The sequence below is a fragment of the Lasioglossum baleicum genome, chromosome 6 (assembly GCF_051020765.1).
Source record: "Lasioglossum baleicum chromosome 6, iyLasBale1, whole genome shotgun sequence".
NCBI lineage: Eukaryota > Metazoa > Arthropoda > Insecta > Hymenoptera > Halictidae > Lasioglossum > Lasioglossum baleicum.
Window position 1 is genome coordinate 13778778 of NC_134934.1, and position 23856 is coordinate 13802633.

The window sequence follows — 23856 nt, forward strand, 5'->3', positions numbered from 1 at the left end:
AGAACCTCGGCTCGCGTACACCACTTCTTCTTTATAATATAATAATTCTTGACGTAAGAGAATGCACCACTTGCACCATTGCACCAACGCACTACTGCACCTGGCACGGATCTGCTGCAAAAAACCACGAGTCTATGCGCACTCTCTACTCAATTATTGACACCACGATATTCACATTAATACTCGGCCGGCCGCTCCACGGTGACCACAATAATATCTAATAAGAATAATACCACCGAATAATATCGAACAACAATAATAACGGTAACAAATAAATAAGATAAGTAATAGGGTTATGGAGTAGCGACGAAAATCCGAGGCGTGTCTGGCTCGCGAGACGGGCTCGAGATGATCCCTCGACCCTAAATCATTAAGTATACAAGGTTTCGAATTCCCTTTGGCATGGATCGCGGGCTCGTAGATTACATTTTGGCAAGCATTGTCGCGAAAGGACAGCCATCGGCGTTAACAAATGCCTAGACAAGCGACAAACATCCACGGCACGTGAGATTGGTCCGCGGGGACGTGCGACCGGGAGATGACAGTGTGCAGCTGCAGTTGCAACTCCCCTCGGTTGCAACAACCCCCAGGACAATTCGTAATTTTTCTCTCGATGAAAAGTTTTATTCAGATACCTCGAAAATGAATTAGTTCAAGAGCGAACTCGACCATACACTCGAAACATTGTGCGAAGCGTCGAAATGCGCGACACGCGACGCGTAACACGCATTCTTACGCAGCGCGCGTCTCCGAACACTTGTTATCCGATGCCAACGCTCGGATCCGACTATCAATTTGCCGGACGCGAAGGCCGACTCTGACTTATGGTAGCGCACGCTTAATACCCTAGCGTCGATTAATCAAAAGCGCCCGCGATCCAATGGACACCCTCTCGGCGGCCGTGTTCCGCTCGGATTCGTTATTTCTGGCGGTTTTCCTCGAGCTCGTTAGCCCGCAGACCCGCCACGGATTCCTCGACCGATTTTCTCGGGTTCGAATTCGGATTCGGATCTTCTCGATCACTCCCTTCCCCATTCGTGTTCATCGTTCCTCCTTCTTGCGAATACCTCTTGTCTTTAGGCTTGTTCGTCATCCAACTGTTGGCGAACCACGAACTGATTTACGCGACTCCGTGTTGTCTAGATCGCTCTCCTGCTCGACAGGCGCGAGGCAATTAACCCTTTTGCTAACAAGGACAGGTAGCATGCTCGCTTAATGTCGGAGACACGACGGCTGTAGATCTTGTCTACCTTTGTTATTGATGCGGAGTGTTGGAATTGAACATTCGCAGCTGTTGAAGTAGAAAATCTGTCTGTTGATGGAAATGGCTTAACCCTGGATCATCAATCTTTCGTAAAAATGGAAACTTAGATATCTGACGATCCCCGTCAAATCTTTCAACCCATTTTAATATCGAATATAAGCGAATCTTAAAAGCGAATCAGAAAACCAATTTCGTACATACGTGACAGAAGCATTCAGCTATTTATCAGTGACCAATTTTCCATCAACATAGTTAGTTTATTTGAATTTTATAGTATGTACAAATCAGATATTTTACGAAAACATTTTAGAATAGAGAGCTATCCATATGTGCCTCGCAATCGTCAAACGGACGAGCATCTTTTATTTAACTTGAATTTAATATGGACGGAAGGGAGATTCTCGAGGAACTCGGTCGACAAATTTTATAGCGTTTTTGTTAAATCGTGAATATATCGAACGACTCGATCGATCACCGAATTGTCGCGCACGCATCCGCACTTTCACATCTAATAGCACTTTATGCGGCTGACAAGCACCCGCGGATTGCCACTGCGAACGACCATTGCACCGCCAACACCGCAAATGCACCGGCCAGCCCGGTAAGGCGAGACCTTGAACACCTCCAAAATCAGACCTTGTGATCGTCCTCCCTTGATTCCACCAACACCCACAACCTCGTGCCGTTTTTAACCCCTTAACGCGCGAATACACGTCGCGCGGCTCACCGATCTATCATATTACACTTGCAGATTTACTCAATCACACTCGCAGAGTATTCCTCGATCTTTTTCGATGTACGGTTTTCGGAAAATTGTGGCGCCGGAGAACTGCTTTTTCTTCGTGAACAAAGGCGCGGTTTTCTCTGGGAATTTTTCATTTAAAAGGCAACCTCTTCTGAAGGGGATTGTGCAAACAGCGGATTTTATGAATTTATAAGAAAAATGAGTAGGTGTAATATAAAACAGTAGAAACATTAGAAGAATTTAAAAATACTATCACATTATTGACAACCTATTAAACATATTCAGAAAGAAAATTTTCTATTTCACTCTAGTTTGTTGCAAATCAGGGGAAAAATTTCTATTTTGCATAATGATCCGCTGTCTGCTCAAAACTTGAACTTCTAAAAAAATTATGATATACACATATTATGTTTCATAATTTTATGTACCTTGTGTACAACATTTTTCTTCGTCGCTAACCCCATGAACTTTGATAAGTAGAATGAACGAGCATTGGTTAGACGTATGCTCGAGAATCAATTTACGTTTCCAGCGAATCTTTTCACGAGGAACCGCGCATTTTGCCGATCGTGCCGCAGTTTCTGAAGTACGGTATACTCGGAAACCATTCGCAGAATCGAGAAGCAGTTAGGCTTTATTTTTGAGACGGATTCGAGAGAAACCAGTGCTCTTGACCAAAAGTCGTTGAGTGGTTCCGAACCACACCGGAGTCCCACTTTTGAGTAGCAATAGAACAGTTTTGTCCTGCCCCCCTTGATCCTCTTGAAACAAAATTGAAGAAAGAGAATTACTATTTTGGATGAGTTCGCGCAACGAAACGAGAACTTCTCGCAGAAAAATCTGACACTCGCCTGTATAATCTTTTGCAGTTGGGAAGGCTACGGCCCGGCGAGGTGTTAGACGCCAAGGTGAGATTTGTGTTCGCTATAACACAAAGCTTACCCGCCCGAATATATCATGCGACATGTTTCTTTCTATGTTTCTCACCCGCCCCCTCATTCACCAATCACCAAAACACACCCTGTTCTTTTTTTCACGACCTCTGTGTCTCCCAATTACTACTTATTTTTTTCGCCGAGTCGTTACTTATTTATATTTTTGTACATCTCTTCATGACAAACATCACCGCTCCTCGCGAAAGGGCAGTGTCGATGACGACAGTGTCCCGATGTGGCAATGCACAGTTTGACAGCGAGAGAACTAAAACCAGAGTGTACCTGCAGCCCACCAATGGAATCACAATCAATACCGCCGCCGGATCACCGATAATTATTAATTCTGCGAACGTACCACTGTTTATTTTTCGATGATTTTGTCGGACTCACGCTACCATCCCCGCTATCGATCTGTATCGCCGCGGAGGCAACCCCTTGTTGTCGATGTCTTGTGCAAACAACAAACTAGTTCGTATAAGGGATCCATTAAAAAATAGTCAACAAATTCTAGATCCTGTATGTGCTACTTATAGGACAGGGTTTACACGAAAAAGAGCAAATTGTTCACATTTTCAGGTCCATCAGTATCTTTCTTCTGAATCGAACACTTTAAATACCAGCTCAGTCTGAAAAATTGCACGGAATTGCAATTTCAACCCTCTTAAACTTTGCAGCTCTTGAAAGTTCGCTAGGGTCAATGTACCTATTACTGCGGATGTACGTTTTACTGCGGTATTTCTCCCAATGGGATTGAAAGATTTTGTCCTGAATAAAGTACAATTCGATGAGAATGTATGCTCGTTGGCGAGGCAAACAAATTTGTCAATCACATTCTCATATTTTTATAATCTTTGGATTTGAAAAAAAATTCTTCATAAAAGCTAAAGAAATAAGACTATTTTTTACAACGCTTATATTAACTTGCCGTGCCGTGAAAATATATAAAAAAAACTTTTTAATAATCTCGCTTATACTAAAATGCACTAAAAAGGAGAAAATAATTTTTTTCCTGGTTCTCCATAAAGTACCGAATCCAGTTAAATGAATAATAATATTTTTCCGCAAAATTTTAAGCAATTAGTTCAAAATTTCTTCTGTTATAAAATTAGTGTCGGAATGGATAGAAACATTTAATATAAATTTAAATAAAATCATGACATTAGTGACTATAAAAATAAAAGCGTGGATCGCTAAACTATATTGACGTAGTCTTCGTAATTTTCTATCTATTCCGACACTAACTTTATCACAGAAGAAATTTTGAACTAATTACTGAAAATTTTGGGGAAAAATATTATTAATCATTTAACTGGATTCGGTATTTTATGGGGAACCAGGAAAAAAATTATTTTCTCCTTTTCCGTGCATTTTAATATAAGCGTGGTTTTAAATGTTTTTTTTTATATACTCTTTCTTCTACATATATATAACTCTCTCTCTCTCTCTCCTAAGATTATACGTTCTTTAATATTGCTTTAAATTGCATAGGGGAAAGTTTTATTATTTTTAATACAATGATGAAGCATGACACCACAGTAATCAGTACAGTCGCCCTACGCCCGATACACATACCACGAAAATCCATTAACAGATCAGGAAAAACAATTCTGTCTAACTTTTCCGACAGCGGTGGCATTCCAAGTGTTAATAAGGGATCTTGAGACCAGGGGTTGCGTCCGCGTCCCAGAGAGCACGCTGACAACCATACTCGATAAGTGTCCCGCCCCGAGCCACGCCCAACCCCGAGAACAATCTGTTCTCTGATCTTAAACCCCTCTTTCACCTTCTTTCTTTTCTTTTTCATTTCCACGCGCTCCACGTACAGAGTAAGCTTGGCCGTCCCGGCGAACTGCAGGGGAAAGAGGTTAGCGAAATAAACGAAACTGTATCTACACATTTTGTCTCGCTCGTGTATTGCCGTAATGTTTACGCGCGTGCTACCGCCGGGCATTCGTGTTCTGGACTTTGTTTCTTTTTGATGCGTGGCCGCAAAAAGCTCGCGAATTGTTCGCAATGCGTCTGTATATATTTGGCAAGGTGCGCGCCGATTCGTGCCGGCTGTTTTCACGGCGATACGAACACTGGAGAAAAGTTCGCGCGTGCTTTTGCCGTGCCAGTTTACTTATTTATCTTATCATTTATTTCTGCGCTGACCGTCCCAAGCACACGGATCATTTTCTCCACATTCGCAGTCGGGGAGACAAGTCGCGCGCGACCGAGCGCAGCGTTTAAACGTTTGCTTGATTCGAGCGAATACTGCGCGTATTCGACGAGTAGAGATTAGACATGGTGGTAAGAATTTAATTTTGTTCGTTGCACTACTCTTGTAGTTTGCCAGTCTGTATATGTTTCTGTTTTTTATTTTTTTTTTTTTACTTTTTCCTGTCTGTGCATCGATAACATTTGTGTACCACCGGTTCGGATGGGATCGAGATCGATAGATCCTTGCGGATACGCAAGGCAAATTTGTGACGTGCTCTAAACATATTCAGAAGAAGTTGGAAACCTGTCGGTACGAGAACATACAGTTTTGTTCATTTATTTTTATTCTATAAACTCGTTCGATCAAGGTTCGATTATACTTGAACATTTTTAACTTTGAGGACACTTGAACGCACTATTCTACTATATTCATAGTATACTTTATCCCATCTTTAACCACCGGTTTTGTACAAACAGTTTATGATCGCTCGACGTTGGATGAGCCGCAGTAGTATAGTCGCGTTTTGGTCAGACGTCGCAGTACTCTCGTTGTCTTCTCGTTTAGATTTCACTGTGAATATGTTGTCTACCTTGAGCCTATTGATACAGATTCCGTATAGATCTTGTTACATGTAAAAATAATGTTCCATATTGTCGTACACATATTTAAAATATTAATTCCAAAAATGAAACAATTCATCCAGAAGTCCCGTCGTTGGTTGTTAATCTTTGAATTCTCAAAAGACAGAATCCAGAATCAAAATACTTGATAAAAAGAACATGTTACTGCGACAAGTCCAACGTCCGACACTCGTGTCGACGAATTCACTTCATGTATGCTCGATCTGTTTCCATAGATAGTCTATATGTATCTGTAAACATTTCACATCGTACTGACCATTGTACTCGCGGACAGAGTTTTCTTCAATGTTTTTTTGTTTTTAATTCGGTTCATCGTGTTCCTGTGAATAATCCTAATCGATTAGTTTGTAGATACTCGCCGGGGTGACCGAGAAAACGAGAACGGTGACCAAGTCATCTGTCGGTGGTAACACTAATCGTCGTTATTCGTTTACAACCTCTCCATCGAATCGTTTCCCCGATATTATCAACTGTCTCTCTCTCTCTCTTTCTCTCTGTTTTCCCCTCTATCTCTTTCTCTCTCTCTATTTTTCTCTATATCCCCAGCCCACTGATTGTGCTCACAAATTGTATCTAAACGACACGCGAGGAAACTTTGTGGTTAACAAATTGTATCTAACAGCGACGGCGTGACGAGAAATCGAGGAGTTCCGGAAACCGTCACGGACGTCCAACACGCTCGTCGACGAAGCATATTAAAGAACACGCGGGCGAACTCGTTCTGTTCGTCTAGCTGCTTTTGTGGTTAACGAGCACCCGTGGTATATCTACGATATCGGCTTAGTTTTTATTTGCACACGCACCGTACTCATTGTATTGTAATACTCTAATTTGCGCGAGACGCGACCATCGACGGTACACACTGCCCATCGAACTTCGTTCGTCCACGATCAGACCACGGAATTTTACGCCAATTTACATCCGTTGAAACACTTACCAAATCAATCTTTAACCGGGGCGACGAGTTTCCATTTTCCTATTTCTTTCAGTACACTCTTTCAGTTTATTTGATCTCATACCTGCAGGCAGAGTTGTGCAGAATTACAATTGAATTACTCCAGGAATTATAATTACGAGGTAATTGAATTACATTGTAATTCAGTTATATTGTAATTAAATTACAATGTAATTCGTAATTACAATTGCGTACAATTATAAAATACGTTGTAATTGAATTACAATGTAATTCGTAATTGCAATTACAGTACAATTATAAAATACTTTGTAATTAAATTACATTCATTACGAATTACGATGTAATTAAATTACATTAATTACGAATTACGATGTAATTAAATTAAAATTAAAAATTAAAGAATAATAAGGTAATAGGTAAGAAGAGGTTGAAAAATCTATCTGGAGGTTACAAACAGAAGGAATTTATTATTTATAAATTTATATCTGAACAGAAATAACTTCTGCATTACACATTTTTAAAATTTGAACCATAAACATGAAACAGCGTTACGTATTATGAACGAGGACGAGGAATAGAAACTATGCCGCACAGACAGCAAACAAGTATATGAAAGAAAATCATAAAAATATATCGCACTTCTTCAGAGTTCTGGGCTATAATTTGGAGAGCTGTATTTCAATTATATTGTATTTCAATTATATTGTATTTCAATTACACATCTGATTAGAATACTTAGTAATTGAATTAATGAAAAGGTTTGAATTATGTAATTCAGTTACGACGTAATTGAATTACCATATAATTGAAATACAATACAATTTAATTGCCTAATTGAATTACAATGTAATTGAATTAGCACATCTCTGCCTTCAGGCGACTTGATCAAATGTATTTTAGTATTTTCGAAAAATCTGCAAGACTGCATAATCCGCAGGCTAATCACGAGACTGTGGATTTTTATGCGAAATAAAAATTGGAACAAATTGTATTCCATTCACATTGTTTTTAGCAAAATTCTCATGACTGTTCATACAACCAGAGGAGTTTTCAATTCTGAACAGTCGTCAGAATTTTTCTAGAAACAAAATATGAATGGAATAAAATTTGTTCCAATATGAATACTGTGATTAGTAAACTGCGGATTCTATGCATTTGTGACAAAAGTGAGTAGATGCAATTTCAATGAGACAGATAAAAAAGATTGAAGATATTAATTTATCGGTTTCAGCTTGTTGAAATCGTTCTTCATAAAAAATGTTGAAGAAGTCGAAAAAATGGTAATCCGTCTGTTCAAAATGGGAAACTCCCCTGGTTAAATGACCAGATGAAAAATGATGTTACCGATTAATACACTCAACGCGTAAGATTCTACGGTCTCGGGCAAAGCGAACGGTCCGTCGATGGCCGCTAACAGCAGTGAACGTTGAAAACGTCTCACTGTCTCCAGGTTTTCACCGGGACCTCGATGAACCCCGGTGGAAGCTGGACAACTCGAATTAATCTCGTAGTAGTAGGTTTAATCTTGTGACTGATACAAGCTGCCGAGAACAGCTCGCCGAATTCTCGACGGTTCGGCATCCACGAGGCAGAACATCCTCTCTCCACGTAACTGAGAACCTATTGTTTACATGTGTCCCACGTGCAACACCCTATGTGTCACCTGGACCACCCAGACTTTTGCTACTGCAAGGTGTGATCTGTACCAAACGAGCCTCCCAAACCGTCGACCGTGTTCGAGAACATTTCAAGCGAAAGTTAACGCATGGTACCAAGGCTGTTGTTAAAAAACAAATTATGTCAATAATCAACGATTAATTTTAGTCGTTACGTTAGGAGGCTCGTCTCGTATATTTTGACCCTTTCCCTCAGCTGCGCGGATTCGAGGGCCTTCTATCGTATGTGGATGCTTTTTCACAGGATTTTTCTAGATCATAAAGATCTTGTAAGATTCACAAGCCCCCGAAATCGCGTGAAATCAATCCTGAAAAGAAACCCCGGACCCGTACGCGATCGACAGCGCATTGACCGCGCGTCGATCTTGTCTCGCTAACGGAGGCACGCCAAGAAAGACTACTCAGCTGGCCTCGCCTAACAGCTTCGACTCTCCTAATCTCGTGGCTAACGTTTGGTTAAATTGATTGAATCGCTTCGTTACTAACGGCCGTGGATTAACCGTGTGATTAACGCGCGTCTAATCGAACGCACTGCGCCAACACAGCACGTCTGCACCGTGCACAACATGGCGGACACGACTTTCGCTCTGGAGCTTCTTCCGACGATTCTCTCCATCGTGCCATAGTTTCCCAATGGTCCGCAAATACTATTTCAAAGTACACTAGTTCGATTAATATTCGATGGTTGCAGTAATTGTTGCACCAATGGAAAACGTAAAGTCCTCTTTGAGAAGAGTCGTTCGCGTTGGGAAATTATGGTCGACCATTTGTAAATTGTCTTTTTGGAGGAAGCTCGAAGGTAAGTGGACGAAAGTCGCGCGTCCGTCGTCGACGCCTTCCCGCTTCTTTTTCGAACGCTTGAGAAAGCTTAACTGAGAGAAAAAAAAACGAAACTGTGTGCGTGTGGTTCGTGGACGAAATTTTGTTAACAATGTCGATGATTGATCACAGCGTCGTCGTCCGAGCACGGACGTCAGAAGACCCAGCGTGGCGGACCTCGAGAATAAGATCAATCAACCGAGCACACCTCTTCGAGATGTTGGACCACCGGGACCACCTCAAATCGTCGATGTCCAGGAATCATATTCCGCCGTCGAAGGTAACATTATCTTTCAAAGGAACTTCGACGTCGATTTTATTCTAGAGATTATTTAACTTGGCTCTTTGATTTGTCTAGACTCGACGGCGTATCTCACGGTCGGGGTGGAGGGTACGCCCGCGCCCACCTTCAAGTTCTACAAAGGAATCACCGAGATCATCGAAGGTGGCCGATTCAAATTCCTTACGGACACGGAGACCAATACGATCACCCTCTGCATGAGGAAGACGAAGCCCAACGACGAGGGCACTTACAAGATCGTCGTGAGCAATATCCATGGCGAGGACTCCGCCGAGATGCAACTATACGTTTCCGGTCAGCATCTTCCTCTTCTCTCACCCTAGTCCGATCCATAAGCAATCACTTTCCAAAAATAACCAGGGACCATAACTGTTATAACCAAAAAGAAAAAAGTCATAGAATAACAAGTATTTCATCGACTAAAATCGTATCGGTTACAAATAAGGATTAGAAGTAACCGAAAATTTTTTCTTGGTAAATGTTATCGTTGAGAGACATTCATTTCGATCACTTGTAACTAGACTGCGGATTTTTATGCATTTATAGCAAAATTGAATGGGTGAAATTCAAAATCGTTGAAAAATCTTGAGAATTGAAGATGTCAATGTATGATTTCTCCTCTGTTAAAATCAATAAGGGAAGAAATAACATTCAATTTGGTTTCTATCTCTTGCAATCGATGCAGACAATTTTTATTTTGCATAAAGATCCGCAGTCTACTTATAACAGTTACCGATAAGAGAAATCTATTTCGATCGTTCATTACAATTGTCGATGAGATAAATTTATTTCGATCGCTCATAACAGTTATTGATGAAGGAAATTTGTAATAGGTATTACTAAATAGTACAACTTTCAAATGGTAGACGATCAATTATTTCATAAATTTTTTATTCGTTAAATTAATTGCTACAATGAAAATTTAATGTGACAAGCAAACAGATTTTGTATTGTTCTTATCGTCTGTTGATTCGTCTTATACGAAACCTTCTCAATGAATTTCACAGGCTTGCTCCTTCCGAAAAAGAGTAGACAACTCTCTCTCATCGAAATGAACTTCTCTCATCGATAACTGTTATGAGCGATCGAAACAGTTTTTCTTCATCGATAACAGTTATCGAGACGGATCCAATTTTTTTGGACACTAATAACTGTTATTTTTTAATTATTTTGTTCTTCGAATTTTTTCCCTTATATTTTGTGTACATTATCTTAAGTTTCAATAATAATCAACTTTTTTTAAATGATTTTTATCGCGTAGAAAATTTTAGAATAACTGTTATTTTTGGTCCCTGAAAATAACTGAGGGGTTGATATCAAATTACTTTGATACACTCATTGTCAGCTAATTAAAGTCGTAGCATACACGAGTACACGAGTTTCTTCTATTAAATTGTTTTGTAATTCGTAAAGGGGGTGCGTTGCATTTGATCAAATATTTTTGAATGTATTCAAGAATCGATGGTAGTGATCGTGTACTCTCTATCAAGTTTGCATTCTTCTTAAGAAAATAATTGACGAATTGTAAACATATAGACGCCAGTGGTATGGACTTCCGTGCGATGCTGAAGAAGAGGAAGTACCAGAAATGGGCAAGAGAGGAACAGGAGCAGGAGAAAGTAGACTTGAAGGAAGTCGAGAAGCCGATGCCAGCGTTGAAGAAAGTGGAGAAGGTGCGTGCTCACCGTTTGAACGTCCCCTCGCCTCGGCGAACTCAAATAATATTGTCTATGGACAGATATCGTTTTATCTCGAAGGAAATATTTCTGGAGCAGTGGTCGACGAGAATTCGAAAGTCGATTTCTCTATCGCTCTCGTTCTTGAAACAAGTCAACTACATTGGCATATGTTTAAACAATGACAAAAATCGAAAACAAACTCTACGTTAGAACTTCTCTAAAGATCACTCTATCGAATTATACAATGAGATTTCCTTGATTTTCATAATCAATTCAGAAATGTCCGAGAATCTAGACAGCGGATCTCTATGCAAAATAAAAATGTTCTACCTGAATTGCGACAAGCTGGAGTGAAATAGAGATTTATTTTCTTTCTTAATACGGTTAATATGTTGAAATTACAAAATTACACCTACTTATTTTTGTCATAAATGCATAAGCTCCGCTGTCCATTCACGACTAAAACAGAAAAGATTGGTAAAGTCAAAAATTCGTCTCTTCTTCAACTTTCTCGAGACCTGAGAGCGCTAAAGAAAAACGATTCGCGGATTCGTCGAGCCCACGAAATCCTCTAGGCTCCATCCAGCGAATACAAGAAACCGAAGAAGATTAATATTGTCGATCGGTGTTATAATCAATGGGCGCATGTCGATTAATCGTGAAGCTGTTGCACGTGGTTCGCGTTCGTGTGTATCTCGTTCTCAGTTGCGATCGTCGTCGTGTAACAGCTCGAAACCGCTACAAGCACTGTCATTACCATTATCATTACCAAAGTATTAGGTGTACAACGTCGCTTGAGCACGAACCGGTCTGCATCGGACACGCAACGATAATTCTCGATTATTCCGAAAAAAAAACAACGAAACCGAAATTTTTTTTCTGTATTAAGACGAAACCGAAATGATGAACGCGTGCTTAAACATATTTGACGCGTTCGGTAAGTATACCTCGAGAAAAGCAGTACGATTATTCGTCGAAGCAATGTTTGTAATCGGCGGTGTTCACTGTTCAGTGGATAATAAGCAAACGCAGGATATCGGTCTGATGCGGTCGCTTAGATCGAAGATCTTCTTCTCTGTACGTTTGTCTTCGTAGTCGCTGCACGACAGCGAGATGCATGGCAGTGAGCATGGAAGCTGGTATCAAGACGGGGAGGAAATAGTGATCTTGGAGGAGGGTGAGGAGGTCCTTCGAATTTCTCTAGACAAGAAGGGTGAAACTAACTGGAGCTGGCTCAAGGTTTTCAGGCATCATCTCCCTGTAGAATTCTCCCGATCTGACCAACGACGAGACGCACCTACCGACGCACTAACCACCCCCCAACGCACTTTCTGTGATCTTGTCTGGAAAGACGCCCACGCTCAAGACACTTTGTCAAATTTTATTCGTAGACATTTATCAAATATTTCTCAGTCTCCTTTTTCCAACATTTATTCAAATAGTATAATAGCTACATCTGATTATAAAAGGAAACAATAAAATCAAGCTGGCAGCTTGTATCCTTTAATTATTATTTTGTTGAAGATAAGTAAGTGTCCGGTGATTTATGGACGGGAGTGTATGTGCTCATAATTATGAAAGTGAAATGAATTCCATGCATAATGTTCAAATAGCAAGAACTATCTAACGGTTCATTTTTGATAATATCATAAAAATTGCATTGAATTAATTTATTATGCGAAATAGCTGATAAACTCATTTTTTTAATTGTGACTTAGACCAGTTTCATAATTATGGGCACATGTGATCAAGTTCAATTTTGGTAGGAAAATAAACTTTCCGAACCACCGTGCAACTTCCTGCAAAAGATCGCAGAAAGCCGCGTTCTAATTAATCACACTCACACACACACACAAACACAGTTCGACCGACACTCTCTGGACCGAATATCGACGACCTGACAAATTATATCTCAGCCCCGACACACTCGAATAGAACAGGCACACACGTGAAAAGAAAAACACAATTTGATTTTGTTCACATGTAGTAGACAGTTAGTTTAGAGCTAATGCTGCGCACCGGAGCCGTATCTATCTGTCACTCTCTCTCGCTCTGTCTGTCTGTCTATCACGCTCTCTTTCGTCGCACTCGATCATCGCGCCGAACATTCATCATATTTGTGGTCGTTAATCACCATTAACCAGACGAGTTCTCATTAACCAGAAATTAACGAAAGTATTGTCTCGCGTCGTTAACAGTGCATGGAGGCTCGTGTCGATGAAAAGCCGCCGTTCCGGGAAACGGGAATGATTGACTGACGATTAATACTTGCATTAGAGCTCGGCTGTGCGTCAGTAAAGTTGTGTATAACCCCGCACGGACTGTCTAGCAGCAAGCATTATCTCTAAATGTTCTATGTTCTCACCTGGATCGCCTCGATCGTCGCTCGGAGCCTCTGTGTATGTTTCTCGATCTCTCTAGTCTGAAAAATCACGATTTCCAAAGGCAAATAGATATTTATATTTATTTCATAAAATAGAAGATTATTCGCGCATTCGGTGCCAAAGGAAAAAATTGTACAGCCGGAAAAATGAGCTGCGAGTTTCGAAGAAAACGAGTTTGAATGAAGATGAGTTTGAATGACAAGTTTGCGGTCGATTTGAAAGAAACGTTTGTCGCGAGCGGATCGAGGCGGTTCAGGAATCGATATCGCTGGTCGTACAATAACAGTGGCACTAACGTGGACGTGTGTGTGTGCCGGGCATGCAGGACGTCTTCGACATTCATCGCAGGCCAAGTTTGCAGGAGCTAATCGTCGACTGGCCGACACTAGCCGCAACGGTCAAAGAGAAGGTTCGCGACAAATCTTAAGCAACTTGTTCTTTGTTCCACGCGCTCGTCTCCACCAATTCAACCCAGACCTGAACGACGCCGATGCCGATGTCGATGTCGATGCGCTTCTGTCCTGCTACGCTTCTGTAGAACCGCAGGATCGCGGATCCTTGTGCATCCGAACGCGTTCACGTTCACTCGTAGCGTACATTCACGAACTTCCACTCTTCTGTGTCGCGCGTTTCACATATCTTCAGGAACAATTAATTCCTGATAGATTTCTTGATATTTTCGATCTCTGTATTCGATTGTACAAATCGAAATTTGCACGAGGATTCGCGATCTAGTATCCATACGTCGCAACACGTACATACACACGGTACATTCTTAATGTTCTCGAACCAAAGAGAATGTTTTCTCGCCTTAACCCTTTACACTATGATTCATTTTACTCTTGCAGTGATCGAAACTACTTTCATCATTTCCTAAAAGAAAAATAGTTATTCTCCAACGGCTACATATCGATAACAGATTAATTGTAGACGCATATATTCAGCAAATTCTACTCAAAATCTTCATCACGAGTTCAACTCGATATCATAGTGCAAGGGGTTAATGGACAAGCTTGTGTAGAACTGCTGATATACCGCCCTGAATCGATTCCATATCATCGAATTCATTTGCTTTGTTATCTCGTTGCGAAAATCATGACAATCACGAGAAACTTACTAAAAACACATCACCCACTGACGATTATTTCATTGCTTTTAAAAATCACTAATTTACAACGGAGGACCTGTTAAGGAACCATTTAACATCAATAGCTATTTCGATCGTAAATCATCGAGTTACCACAACGACGGTAACACTTTCAATATTACCGTAAATTCATAATCTCTTTTGAGATTCTTTTTTGGAAGGGGAACTTCAATATACAATTTGTCGTTGGCACAATGACTTGTTTAAAGAAAATCATTACAGATGCAACATAAATGAACGAATTCACAAAAATCGATGTAATTAATGCAAAAAGGTAGCGGACAGTTCAAGCGAACTAGATTGAAAATCATGTCGCTAATAAGTGCAGGAACTTTTCGAATGCATCGTATAAGCCAGACCGAGACAAGAATCGTTCCGATTGCATCGGTCCAACATGGAATCCGATCTGGTCCTGAAAATAAAAAAAATTCGAGGATCGCGAGAGGCTTTCGGTTGCGCTTGTAGCTTCTTTGTTTCCGGTTGCTGTGCCTGCGAGGGAACTCTCGCGATCACTTCACCTAATGAAACCTGCTTTTTGGCCTGCGCTTGTCTTTTTCCTTTTGGAGGAGATCCAGCGCAAACATGTTCGCTTCGATGTTCAGCTGTGCGACACCTGTTCTCGGTGAAAACGATACCGCGTGGTCGTAAAACGTACGGAAACCGCACCATCATTTTTTTTTTCTCAAAACCTAATCTTAACTTCATCGTGCTTTTGGTTCTGTCACTTTACAACCACGCTATACATTTTCTACAGAATATACAGGGTACTCCATCATGCTCGTGGGGTCCACTTCAAAGACGAAATTATTAGATGTGCAAATTCATTTATTGGACATAAATCATTTTCTATGCAATTACACTCACTCAACTTAGTTTGGATATAAAACAAAGTTACAAACAACGAATTGTGAGAGTCCCGAATTCATTTGGATACAGCTGGTAGAAGTAACTTGCGATTGTCTACACACTTTCGAGCAACAGTTCAAAATGCGGACTTGATTCGGCGAATAAAATTGAATGAAATGCTGTAAGTTCGTCGGAGAAGCGGACTCCACGTATCACAGGCCACGGCCTGTGCATCAAGCAAACCGCGACATGTGTGTTTCTTTATTCTTTTTTTTTTTGGTAAGAGCTTCCATATAGTTTTGCTTGGGAAAAACTCGGGCCCGCGTAACGAAGAAAATTAGTCGATACTATTAAGCTCGATCAGACCTGTGACCGCAGACGAATTTTGTTGTTTTATAGAGTAGTGGATCTCGTAGACCCTCCCTGGCCGAATTAATTCCCGACTGGCCGATCCTGCACCATTTCACCAAGACGGAGGTTGGATTCTCGTACTCCTCGACGCCCTGCGATAGAGTCTCGTGATACTTATTCTTGCCAATTTCTCGATCTACTTCTCTCTGTCACTGTATCTCTTTCTCTATCTCTACTTTATCTCGATCTTCCGGCTAAATTCCAATTATGAACTCTCTTCTATCTTTCTTATTCTTTCTCTCACTCTCTATACAATATACAAACATAAATTTTCCTTTGATGGATCTAATCACGATTAATCTAGCTTCCGGCGATCAGTCGCCACGTTCGCGAATCTTGCAACCTTACTCTTGCTCTACTCTACTCTCGTCCCTTTATCTTCTCTGAACGCTGTCAGAACGAAAACTTTTTTTGAAACCGCTTTCAAACCTTCCTCGATGTTCTCTCTTTCGCATCTAATCTCTTGGCGAGCCACCATTCTTCCTCGGCGTCCATCTTCTTTTCGACTGGTTTTTTTGACGAGGACGGGATCATTTTTGTGTACATGATTTTATGCTCGACGACCCTGATTTTTTTGAAGGTAGAACAACCGCCGTCACCAATTTTTCACGATGCGGCGTCACGTGGCCATCGATTTTTCGTCCGTCGACGAACCTCGTGTCTTGTATTCTAGATATTACGTACGTGTATATATAAATTTTATATATGTAATATGTATACATATACGTTTTTTTCGCTTATCCTTTTTCACGATTTTGTACAGACATTTTTGCCCCGCCCCTCGCCTCGCTGCGGTGAGAATCTTCGAAGCTGATTCTTTTGACCACGGTCGCCTTCGATTTTTTCGATATCTTCTAACTCTTCTTCTTCCTTGTATGCATAGCGACGCTGTCGTTGCTGACGGTGCTGCTCGATGTAACTGGTGTTCATTCCCACTTGATGATCGTCCGATTAACGTCGTTCTCTTATTCGCAGAAACAAGAAAGCTTCCTGAAACCACTGGTCGATCAATACGCCAAGGAGGGCAAAGACAAGAAGGTCGTGTTCGAGGCCAACTTCTCGAAACCGAACTGCAAACCGAAATGGTTCTTCCGAAAAGACGTAAGTCACTTTCGTTCGTCGTATCCTGAGACCTCAGTATTGGAAAATAATTACTCTGTTCATCCTCAGGAATTATTCCCTTCGTCGAAGTACAAGTTCAAGAACGAAGAGGACTGCTACCAGCTAATCATCTTGACCCCGAAGGTCGAGGACACCGGCAAATACAGTATCGAAATATCGGGCATTACCAGCACTGGATTCCTCAACGTCGAGGGTCAGTTTTAATGCACAAATCCATTCTGTTTAACGTTTAACGCGTTCACAGTCCCATGTCCATGGGTCCTGAAAGATTTAAAGAATTGATCAATGATACGTACTTGAAGGCCACAAGGTCTGCAAGTGCAATTAGTTTTGCAGTCCCTTTGGAATTCAGAAAATGCAGTGTTTTTTTAAGAAAATAAAGCACTAAGATTCTCTTTGGCTATTTGGGAGCCCTAATTCTCTTCGCCTTTTTTTGAGGCGGTGGTAATCCTGTTTACGGATTCCCTGCCTCCTCAGGGGGAGGACGGGGATATGTGGGGCTCCCGGGGGCTAGGTATACCCACTAATTCCACCTCGGTGACCCACCTAGGCTAATGAGAGGGGGCCACGAATGAAGGGACCGTGATCTCCCGCAATCCCCCCTCGCAGGTCACTCGTACGTTGTCCCCCCTCTCTGGGGGTCGTCACTTGAGCACCACGAGCCCCAGCTCCCCACCCTCAGAACTCCCCGAAGAAAAATGCGTCCCGCGGTGAGGGCGCGCTCTAATTCGCTCCCTTCCTCGTGACCGGGTTACCCCCAACCATCACCTCCCGTCCCCGCCTCCCGTTTGGAACCTGCGAATGTGTCAGCCCATTTGAAGGTGCACCAGAAGTTAAAGCAATTTTCCTAATTTGCAGAACCGGACCCGACCTACACGTTCACCAAACCGCTCGCGAAGAAGACGAGCGGCTACACAAAACACGAAGTGCTGATGGAATGTACCGTCAGCTCAAATCTCGCTCAAGTTTCATGGTGCAAAGGAAAAACGAAGCTCGAGGTAGCTATCTGTTCTTATACTTCAAGATTGATCTCGCTCCAGTTCGTACCTAATTCTTTCATGAAATTGTTTCGTACAGGATGGCGACCAGTACAGTATATCAAAGGACATGACCGGCGTTTGCCGACTGACTATAAAGAGCGCCACGCTCGAAGACAGCGGCGAGTACACCTGTAAGATTAGCAAACAGCCGGACAAGACTGAGACGGTCCTCACTGTAGTCGGTACGTGAATCGTGTGAATAGATTCCTTCTTCTCCAAATGCAATGTGAAAATGATTGATTCGTCTGCGCAGAATATCCGTACAAGTTCGTCAAGGTGTTGAAGCACCAGCAGCTGGTGGAGAAGGAGACTCTTACCTTAGTGTGCGAGCTGGATGATGCTGGTGGCGAAGTGAAATGGTTCAAAGGCGACCAAGAGATCCTATCTGACAAGAGGTAACCATTTTCATGTTCAAAACTTGCATAGCTAATAGTGTGCTGCTAATATTGACTGGAGTTAACGACTGTAATTATTTCCGTGCAGGGTACAAATCAAGGAAGAAGGAAGGAAGAGGAAACTCACGATCAAGGATGTTAAAGTCACAGACGCTGGCCTGTACTCCTGCGTGAGCAACGCCGACAAGACCGAGGCAGAAATAGTCGTGAACTGTGAGTTCTGAAGATCCTCTTAAATCCTCTTAAAAAGGTAGACTCGTTTCCAGCAAGGGTCTGCGATGCGCCTTCTCATTTCTCCATAGCGCAAAAATGGGAGTTTTCACTAGATAAAAGATCAATCTGGGCCGCAATCGCCCTCAAAAGTCCTATTTTTACGTTTATGAGACGTTATTTGCATTATTGGGCAGCATGTAGCTGTCGCAAATTACGCCTTGTAAACGTAAAAATGAGACTTTTGAGGGCGATTGCGGCCTAGATTGATGTTGTATCTAGCGCTTTTGACTACTGAAAAATCCTTGAAACGAGAGTCTGCCCCCTTAAATTCAATCAATTGTCTCTAACAATATCGATACTTCCTCAGACGCGAACCGCTTCAACAAGAAGCTAAAGGACACAGTGGCTGTGGAGAGAGAAAAGTTGGTGCTCGACGTGGAACTGCAGGACCAAACGGCTCCAGCAGAATGGAAGTTCAATGGCCAACCTATCCAGGCGAACGACAGGATAGAGATTAAGAACCTCGGTGGTGGTAAACATCAATTGGTATTCAACAGCGTGGAGATGACCGACGACGGTGAGATCACGTGCGAGAGTGGCCAGCTGACCAGCACTTGCAAGCTCACGGTGAAGAAGGGCGAGAGCAAACCGATCTGCGAGGTTCCTGACAAGGTGGAAGGTCCTTGCAGTGCTCCAATCATCTTCGTGGTTCCTTTCAAGAGTGAGTAGAGGTCCCTTCGTAGTGGATTTCATGTTCGTTAATCGATAGCGTTTTAACATTGTCTGTTCTTGCAGTCGAGGGAACGAAACAGAGTCAGGTGGAGGCCAAGCTGATGAAGGACGGCAAACCTCTGCCTCTGAAGGAGGTTGAGGTGGTCGTCGGCGAGGACAAGATCACCTTCAAGATCAAGAAACCCTCTCGCGATCAGTCCGGCATGTATCAAGTGAAGATCAGTAACAACCAGGGCGAGGAGGTCAAGGACGTGAACGTCGTCATGCAAGGTACTTGTTCTTGTCTAATCATTTAGTAACATTTTTCTATAACGCTTGAACTTCTTCTAGACGTGCCGCAACCACCCACGGACGTCGACGTGAATGAAATCTTCCAGAACTCGTGTGTGGTGTCGTTCAAACCTTCCAAGGACGACGGTGGATCGCCGATCACGAAATACGTGATCGAGCGGCTGGATCTCAGCCTGAAAGCACAATGGGACAGCGTCGGCGAGGTGATGCCAGGCGAGAAGTGCGTCTACAAGGTCGAGGACCTGATCGCGAAGAAGGAGTACAAGTTCCGCATCAGGGCGGTGAACAAACTTGGATCCAGCGAGCCGGCGATGTTCGGAAAGCCGGTTCTTGCCAAGGATCCATGGGGTACGCAACAGAAACCACTAGATCATATTGCCAGATGAAAAGATTTATTATTGGACAGCGGATTTCATGCGTTTATGGCAAAAATTAATAAGTGTAACTTAAAACAGTGAAAACATTAGAAAAATTTAAAGATACTGTTATATTATTTTCAACCTATTCAACAGATTAAGAAAGGAAATCAATTTCTATTTCACGCCAGTTTGGTGAAATTCACATTAAAAAATGGTATTTTGCATAAAGATCCGCTGTCTATTTATTATTTTGCATAGGGCGTGCAATAACCATGAACATTTTCAACAGACGAACCAGGCAAGCCCACGAACGTGGACGTGACCGATTGGGACAAGGATCACGCGGACCTAAAATGGGACAAGCCAGAGAGCGACGGTGGTGCACCTATCACTGGCTACGTGATCGAATACAAAGAGAAATTCGGCAAGGAATGGGTGACGGGCAAACAAATCGAGGGCGACGTCACTTCAGCGACGATCGACGGTCTGAAGGAGGGTACACAGTACGAGTTCAGGATCAGAGCAGTGAACAAAGCTGGTCCTGGCGAGCCGTCAGACGCCACCAAGCCTATCATAGCCAAATGCCGATTTGTCAAGCCGTATATTGTTGGTGATGGTCTGACGAACGTGATCGTCAAGAAGGGACAGGTGATCAAATACGACATCAAGTACGCTGGTGAGCCGGAACCGGAGGTGCACTGGTTCCTTGGAGAGAAGGAGCTGGTTCAGGACGCAGCCGAGAGGATCACGATTGACAAATACGAGAGAAACACCGTGCTCACTGTCAGAAAGACGACTAGACCAGACTCAGGAAAGTACAAACTGGTCCTGACCAACGGCTCTGGGACCTGCGAGAGCGTCGCCGACGTTGTTGTCCTCGGTACGTTGCCGTTTCTTAGATACTGAAATAATCAATTCGATTGTACGTATTAATTGAAAATCGTTTTACCTCCCGCAGACAAACCTGCGCCGCCTAAAGGCCCGCTGAAGGTTGAAGAGGTGCGCGCTGACCACGTCAAGGTAAAATGGGAAAGACCTCCAGACAACGGTGGCACAGACATCACAGGATACGTCCTGGAAAAAATGGACATGGACACCGGAAGATGGATTCCTGCTGGAGAAGTCGGTCCCAACGAAGATACGTTTACCTTCAGCGGCCTAACGCCGAAGAAGAAGTACAAGTTCCGCGTGAAGGCCGTGAACAAGGAAGGCGAGTCCGAGCCTCTCGAAGTCGAAGAGGCCATCCTCGCCAAGAACCCCTACGGTGAGTTCAAGGATTAATTTTACCCTTGCATTTAATTTGGACTCATTGTTCCTCAACCGTGTTCTCTTGTTTCGTCACTAGATGAGCCCAGCAAGCCCGGCAAGCCGGAGATCTTCGATTACGACAACGTGAGCGTGTCCCTGAAGTGGAAGAAACCGGATAGTGACGGTGGTAGAGAGATCACGCACTATACTATTGAGATGAAAGACAAATTCTCGCCGGATTGGGTCGAAGTAGCGAAAACCGTGGACGCTAATCCGGAAGGAAAGGTGGAAGGCTTGAAGGAGAAGATGGTTTATCAATTCCGAGTCCGTGCACACAACAAGGCTGGTCCTGGCCAGCCTAGCGACCCTACCGACAACCATATATGCAAGCACAGAAATCGTAAGTAGTACATCGTACACGTAACACCGAGTACATCAGTTCCGAAGCTGTACAATCGAGGACTTTCTCTACCTGATTATATTGTATTGTAGTTAAGCCAAGGATCGACAGGACCAACTTCAAATCGGTGATCATCAAGGCCGGTCGAACGCACAAATGGTCCGTAGACATAATCGGCGAGCCACCTCCAGAGGTGAAATGGGTCTGGCGTGACAATATTCCTCTGACTAACACGGAACGCATCAAGATCGAGAACGTCGATTACCACACCGACTTCACAATCACCAATGCCATGCGTAAAGACACCGGCAAATACACCCTGATTGTCGAGAACGTGAATGGCAAAGACGAAGAGACCGTGGAGCTCACTGTCCTTGGTAAGCTCCTGTTTAAAGTATCAAAAAGAATCTGTATTCATCTCGTTATCGTTCTTCAGGAAAACCAAGCGCCCCGAAGGGTCCATTGGAAGTGACAGACGTGACTGCCACGTCGGCCAAGGTCAAGTGGGAGAAACCAGAGGACGACGGCGGCGTGCCGATCAAGGAGTACGAGATCGAGAAACTGGACACGAAGACCGGCAAGTGGGTCAGAGTGGGAAAAATCCCTGGAAACTCACCGTTGACGGAATTCGATGTGACTGGATTGAATCCTGGCAGCGAGTACAAGTTCCGTGTGACCGCTGTCAACGATGAAGGCGATTCCGAGCCTCTCGAGAGCGAGCGCCCAATTATCGCCAAGAACCCATACGGTGAGAATGACACTCGTCGCAATTATTTCTCATTTTTCTTAAAGTTACTCGAAAAGCTTAACTGATCGATGATTTACAGATGAACCACACAAACCCGGAACACCGGAGATCACCGATTACGACAACGAGTCGGTCAGCTTGAAATGGACTCCTCCAGATTTCGATGGCGGAGCGCCGATCGAGAAATACATCATAGAGAAGAAGGATCGCTTCAAGCCTGATTGGGAGAAGGCGATGGAGGTACCTGGCAGCCAATTGGAGGCTAAAGTAGCCGATCTCAAGGAACGAGGAGAGTATCAGTTCAGGATTATCGCCGTGAATAAGGCCGGAACGTCTCCGCCTTCCGACGCGTCGAAGATGCAGATCTGCAAGCACAAATCTTGTGAGTATTTCAAAGTATTCCTCGTATCCTTGTTGCGTTTCAATACTGATTTTCTTGTTTGCCACAGTGAAACCGAGGATCGATCGCACGAACTTGAAGCCGATCACCGTGCGAGCCGGCAAACCGATCAAATACGACGTGGACGTTCGCGGTGAGCCTCCGCCAGAGATCACTTGGTACCACGCGAACACAGCGATGAAGACGGAAGGGAACATTGAGATCATCAACGTTGACTATAACACCAAGCTCAACATCAGTGACTGCGTTCGCAAGAACACCGGAGTGTGGAAGATCAAAGCGGTGAATCCCCACGGCGAAGACGAGGCCGAAGTCGAGATTACAATACTCTGTAAGGAGACGTTTGTGGATGCTACACGATCATTGTTTGTAGAAGAGAATATCAAACTGATCGTATCTGTGTATTTACAGCGGCTCCTGGCAAACCAAAGGGTCCTCTGAAGGTATCTGACGTTACAAAGGGAGGATGCAAGCTGAAATGGGGAAAACCAGAGGACGACGGTGGCAAACCTGTTACCGGCTACCAGGTGGAGAAGCTGGATAAGGCTACCGGAAGATGGGTGCCTGTCGGACGCACCTCCGACACGGAAATGGACATCAAAGGTCTCCAAGAGGGTCATGAGTACGAGTTCAGGGTGAAGGCTATCAACGAGGAGGGCGAATCGGAACCTTTGGTCACCGATGGCACCACTCTCGCCAAGAATCCTTACGGTAGAATCCTTGCTCCGCGCTTCTATAATCAATAGTTAGATCTTTAGGAAGAATAGAAAGTCTGTTTATGCATTTATAGCAAAATTGAGCAGATGAAATTAAACATTACTGAACAATTTAAAAAATTAAAGATATCAATATATGATTTCTCCTCTATTAAAATCGTTAAGGGAAGAAATAACATTCAGCTTAGTTTCTATTTCTTGCAATCGATGCAGTCAATTTTGATT

At 43.0% G+C, this 23856-nt stretch overlaps 1 protein-coding gene across 15 annotated transcripts in view; it reads left to right on the forward strand.

The window, feature by feature from the left end:
* Bent (projectin protein bent) overlaps positions 1-23856 on the forward strand; it is a 94491-nt gene that overhangs the window by 41386 nt on the left and 29249 nt on the right. For 4 of the 15 annotated variants that reach the window (XM_076424923.1, XM_076424931.1, XM_076424932.1 and 1 more), the window contains 24 exons: positions 2879-2917; positions 4770-4808; positions 9332-9479; positions 9558-9794; positions 11037-11173; positions 12275-12418; positions 13889-13972; positions 16943-17068; positions 17138-17282; positions 17948-18087; positions 18167-18311; positions 18383-18524; positions 18613-18737; positions 19105-19458; positions 19533-19739; positions 19800-20108; positions 20409-20999; positions 21078-21383; positions 21465-21767; positions 21860-22144; positions 22204-22515; positions 22595-22897; positions 22965-23246; positions 23327-23626. In XM_076424923.1, coding sequence (XP_076281038.1) covers positions 2879-2917; positions 4770-4808; positions 9332-9479; positions 9558-9794; positions 11037-11173; positions 12275-12418; positions 13889-13972; positions 16943-17068; positions 17138-17282; positions 17948-18087; positions 18167-18311; positions 18383-18524; positions 18613-18737; positions 19105-19458; positions 19533-19739; positions 19800-20108; positions 20409-20999; positions 21078-21383; positions 21465-21767; positions 21860-22144; positions 22204-22515; positions 22595-22897; positions 22965-23246; positions 23327-23626 — 5203 coding nt within the window. The remainder of the gene's footprint in view (positions 1-2878; positions 2918-4769; positions 4809-9331; positions 9480-9557; positions 9795-11036; positions 11174-12274; positions 12419-13888; positions 13973-16942; positions 17069-17137; positions 17283-17947; positions 18088-18166; positions 18312-18382; positions 18525-18612; positions 18738-19104; positions 19459-19532; positions 19740-19799; positions 20109-20408; positions 21000-21077; positions 21384-21464; positions 21768-21859; positions 22145-22203; positions 22516-22594; positions 22898-22964; positions 23247-23326; positions 23627-23856) is intronic. The other 11 variants (XM_076424926.1, XM_076424929.1, XM_076424935.1 and 8 more) reach the window with 5 other exon arrangements.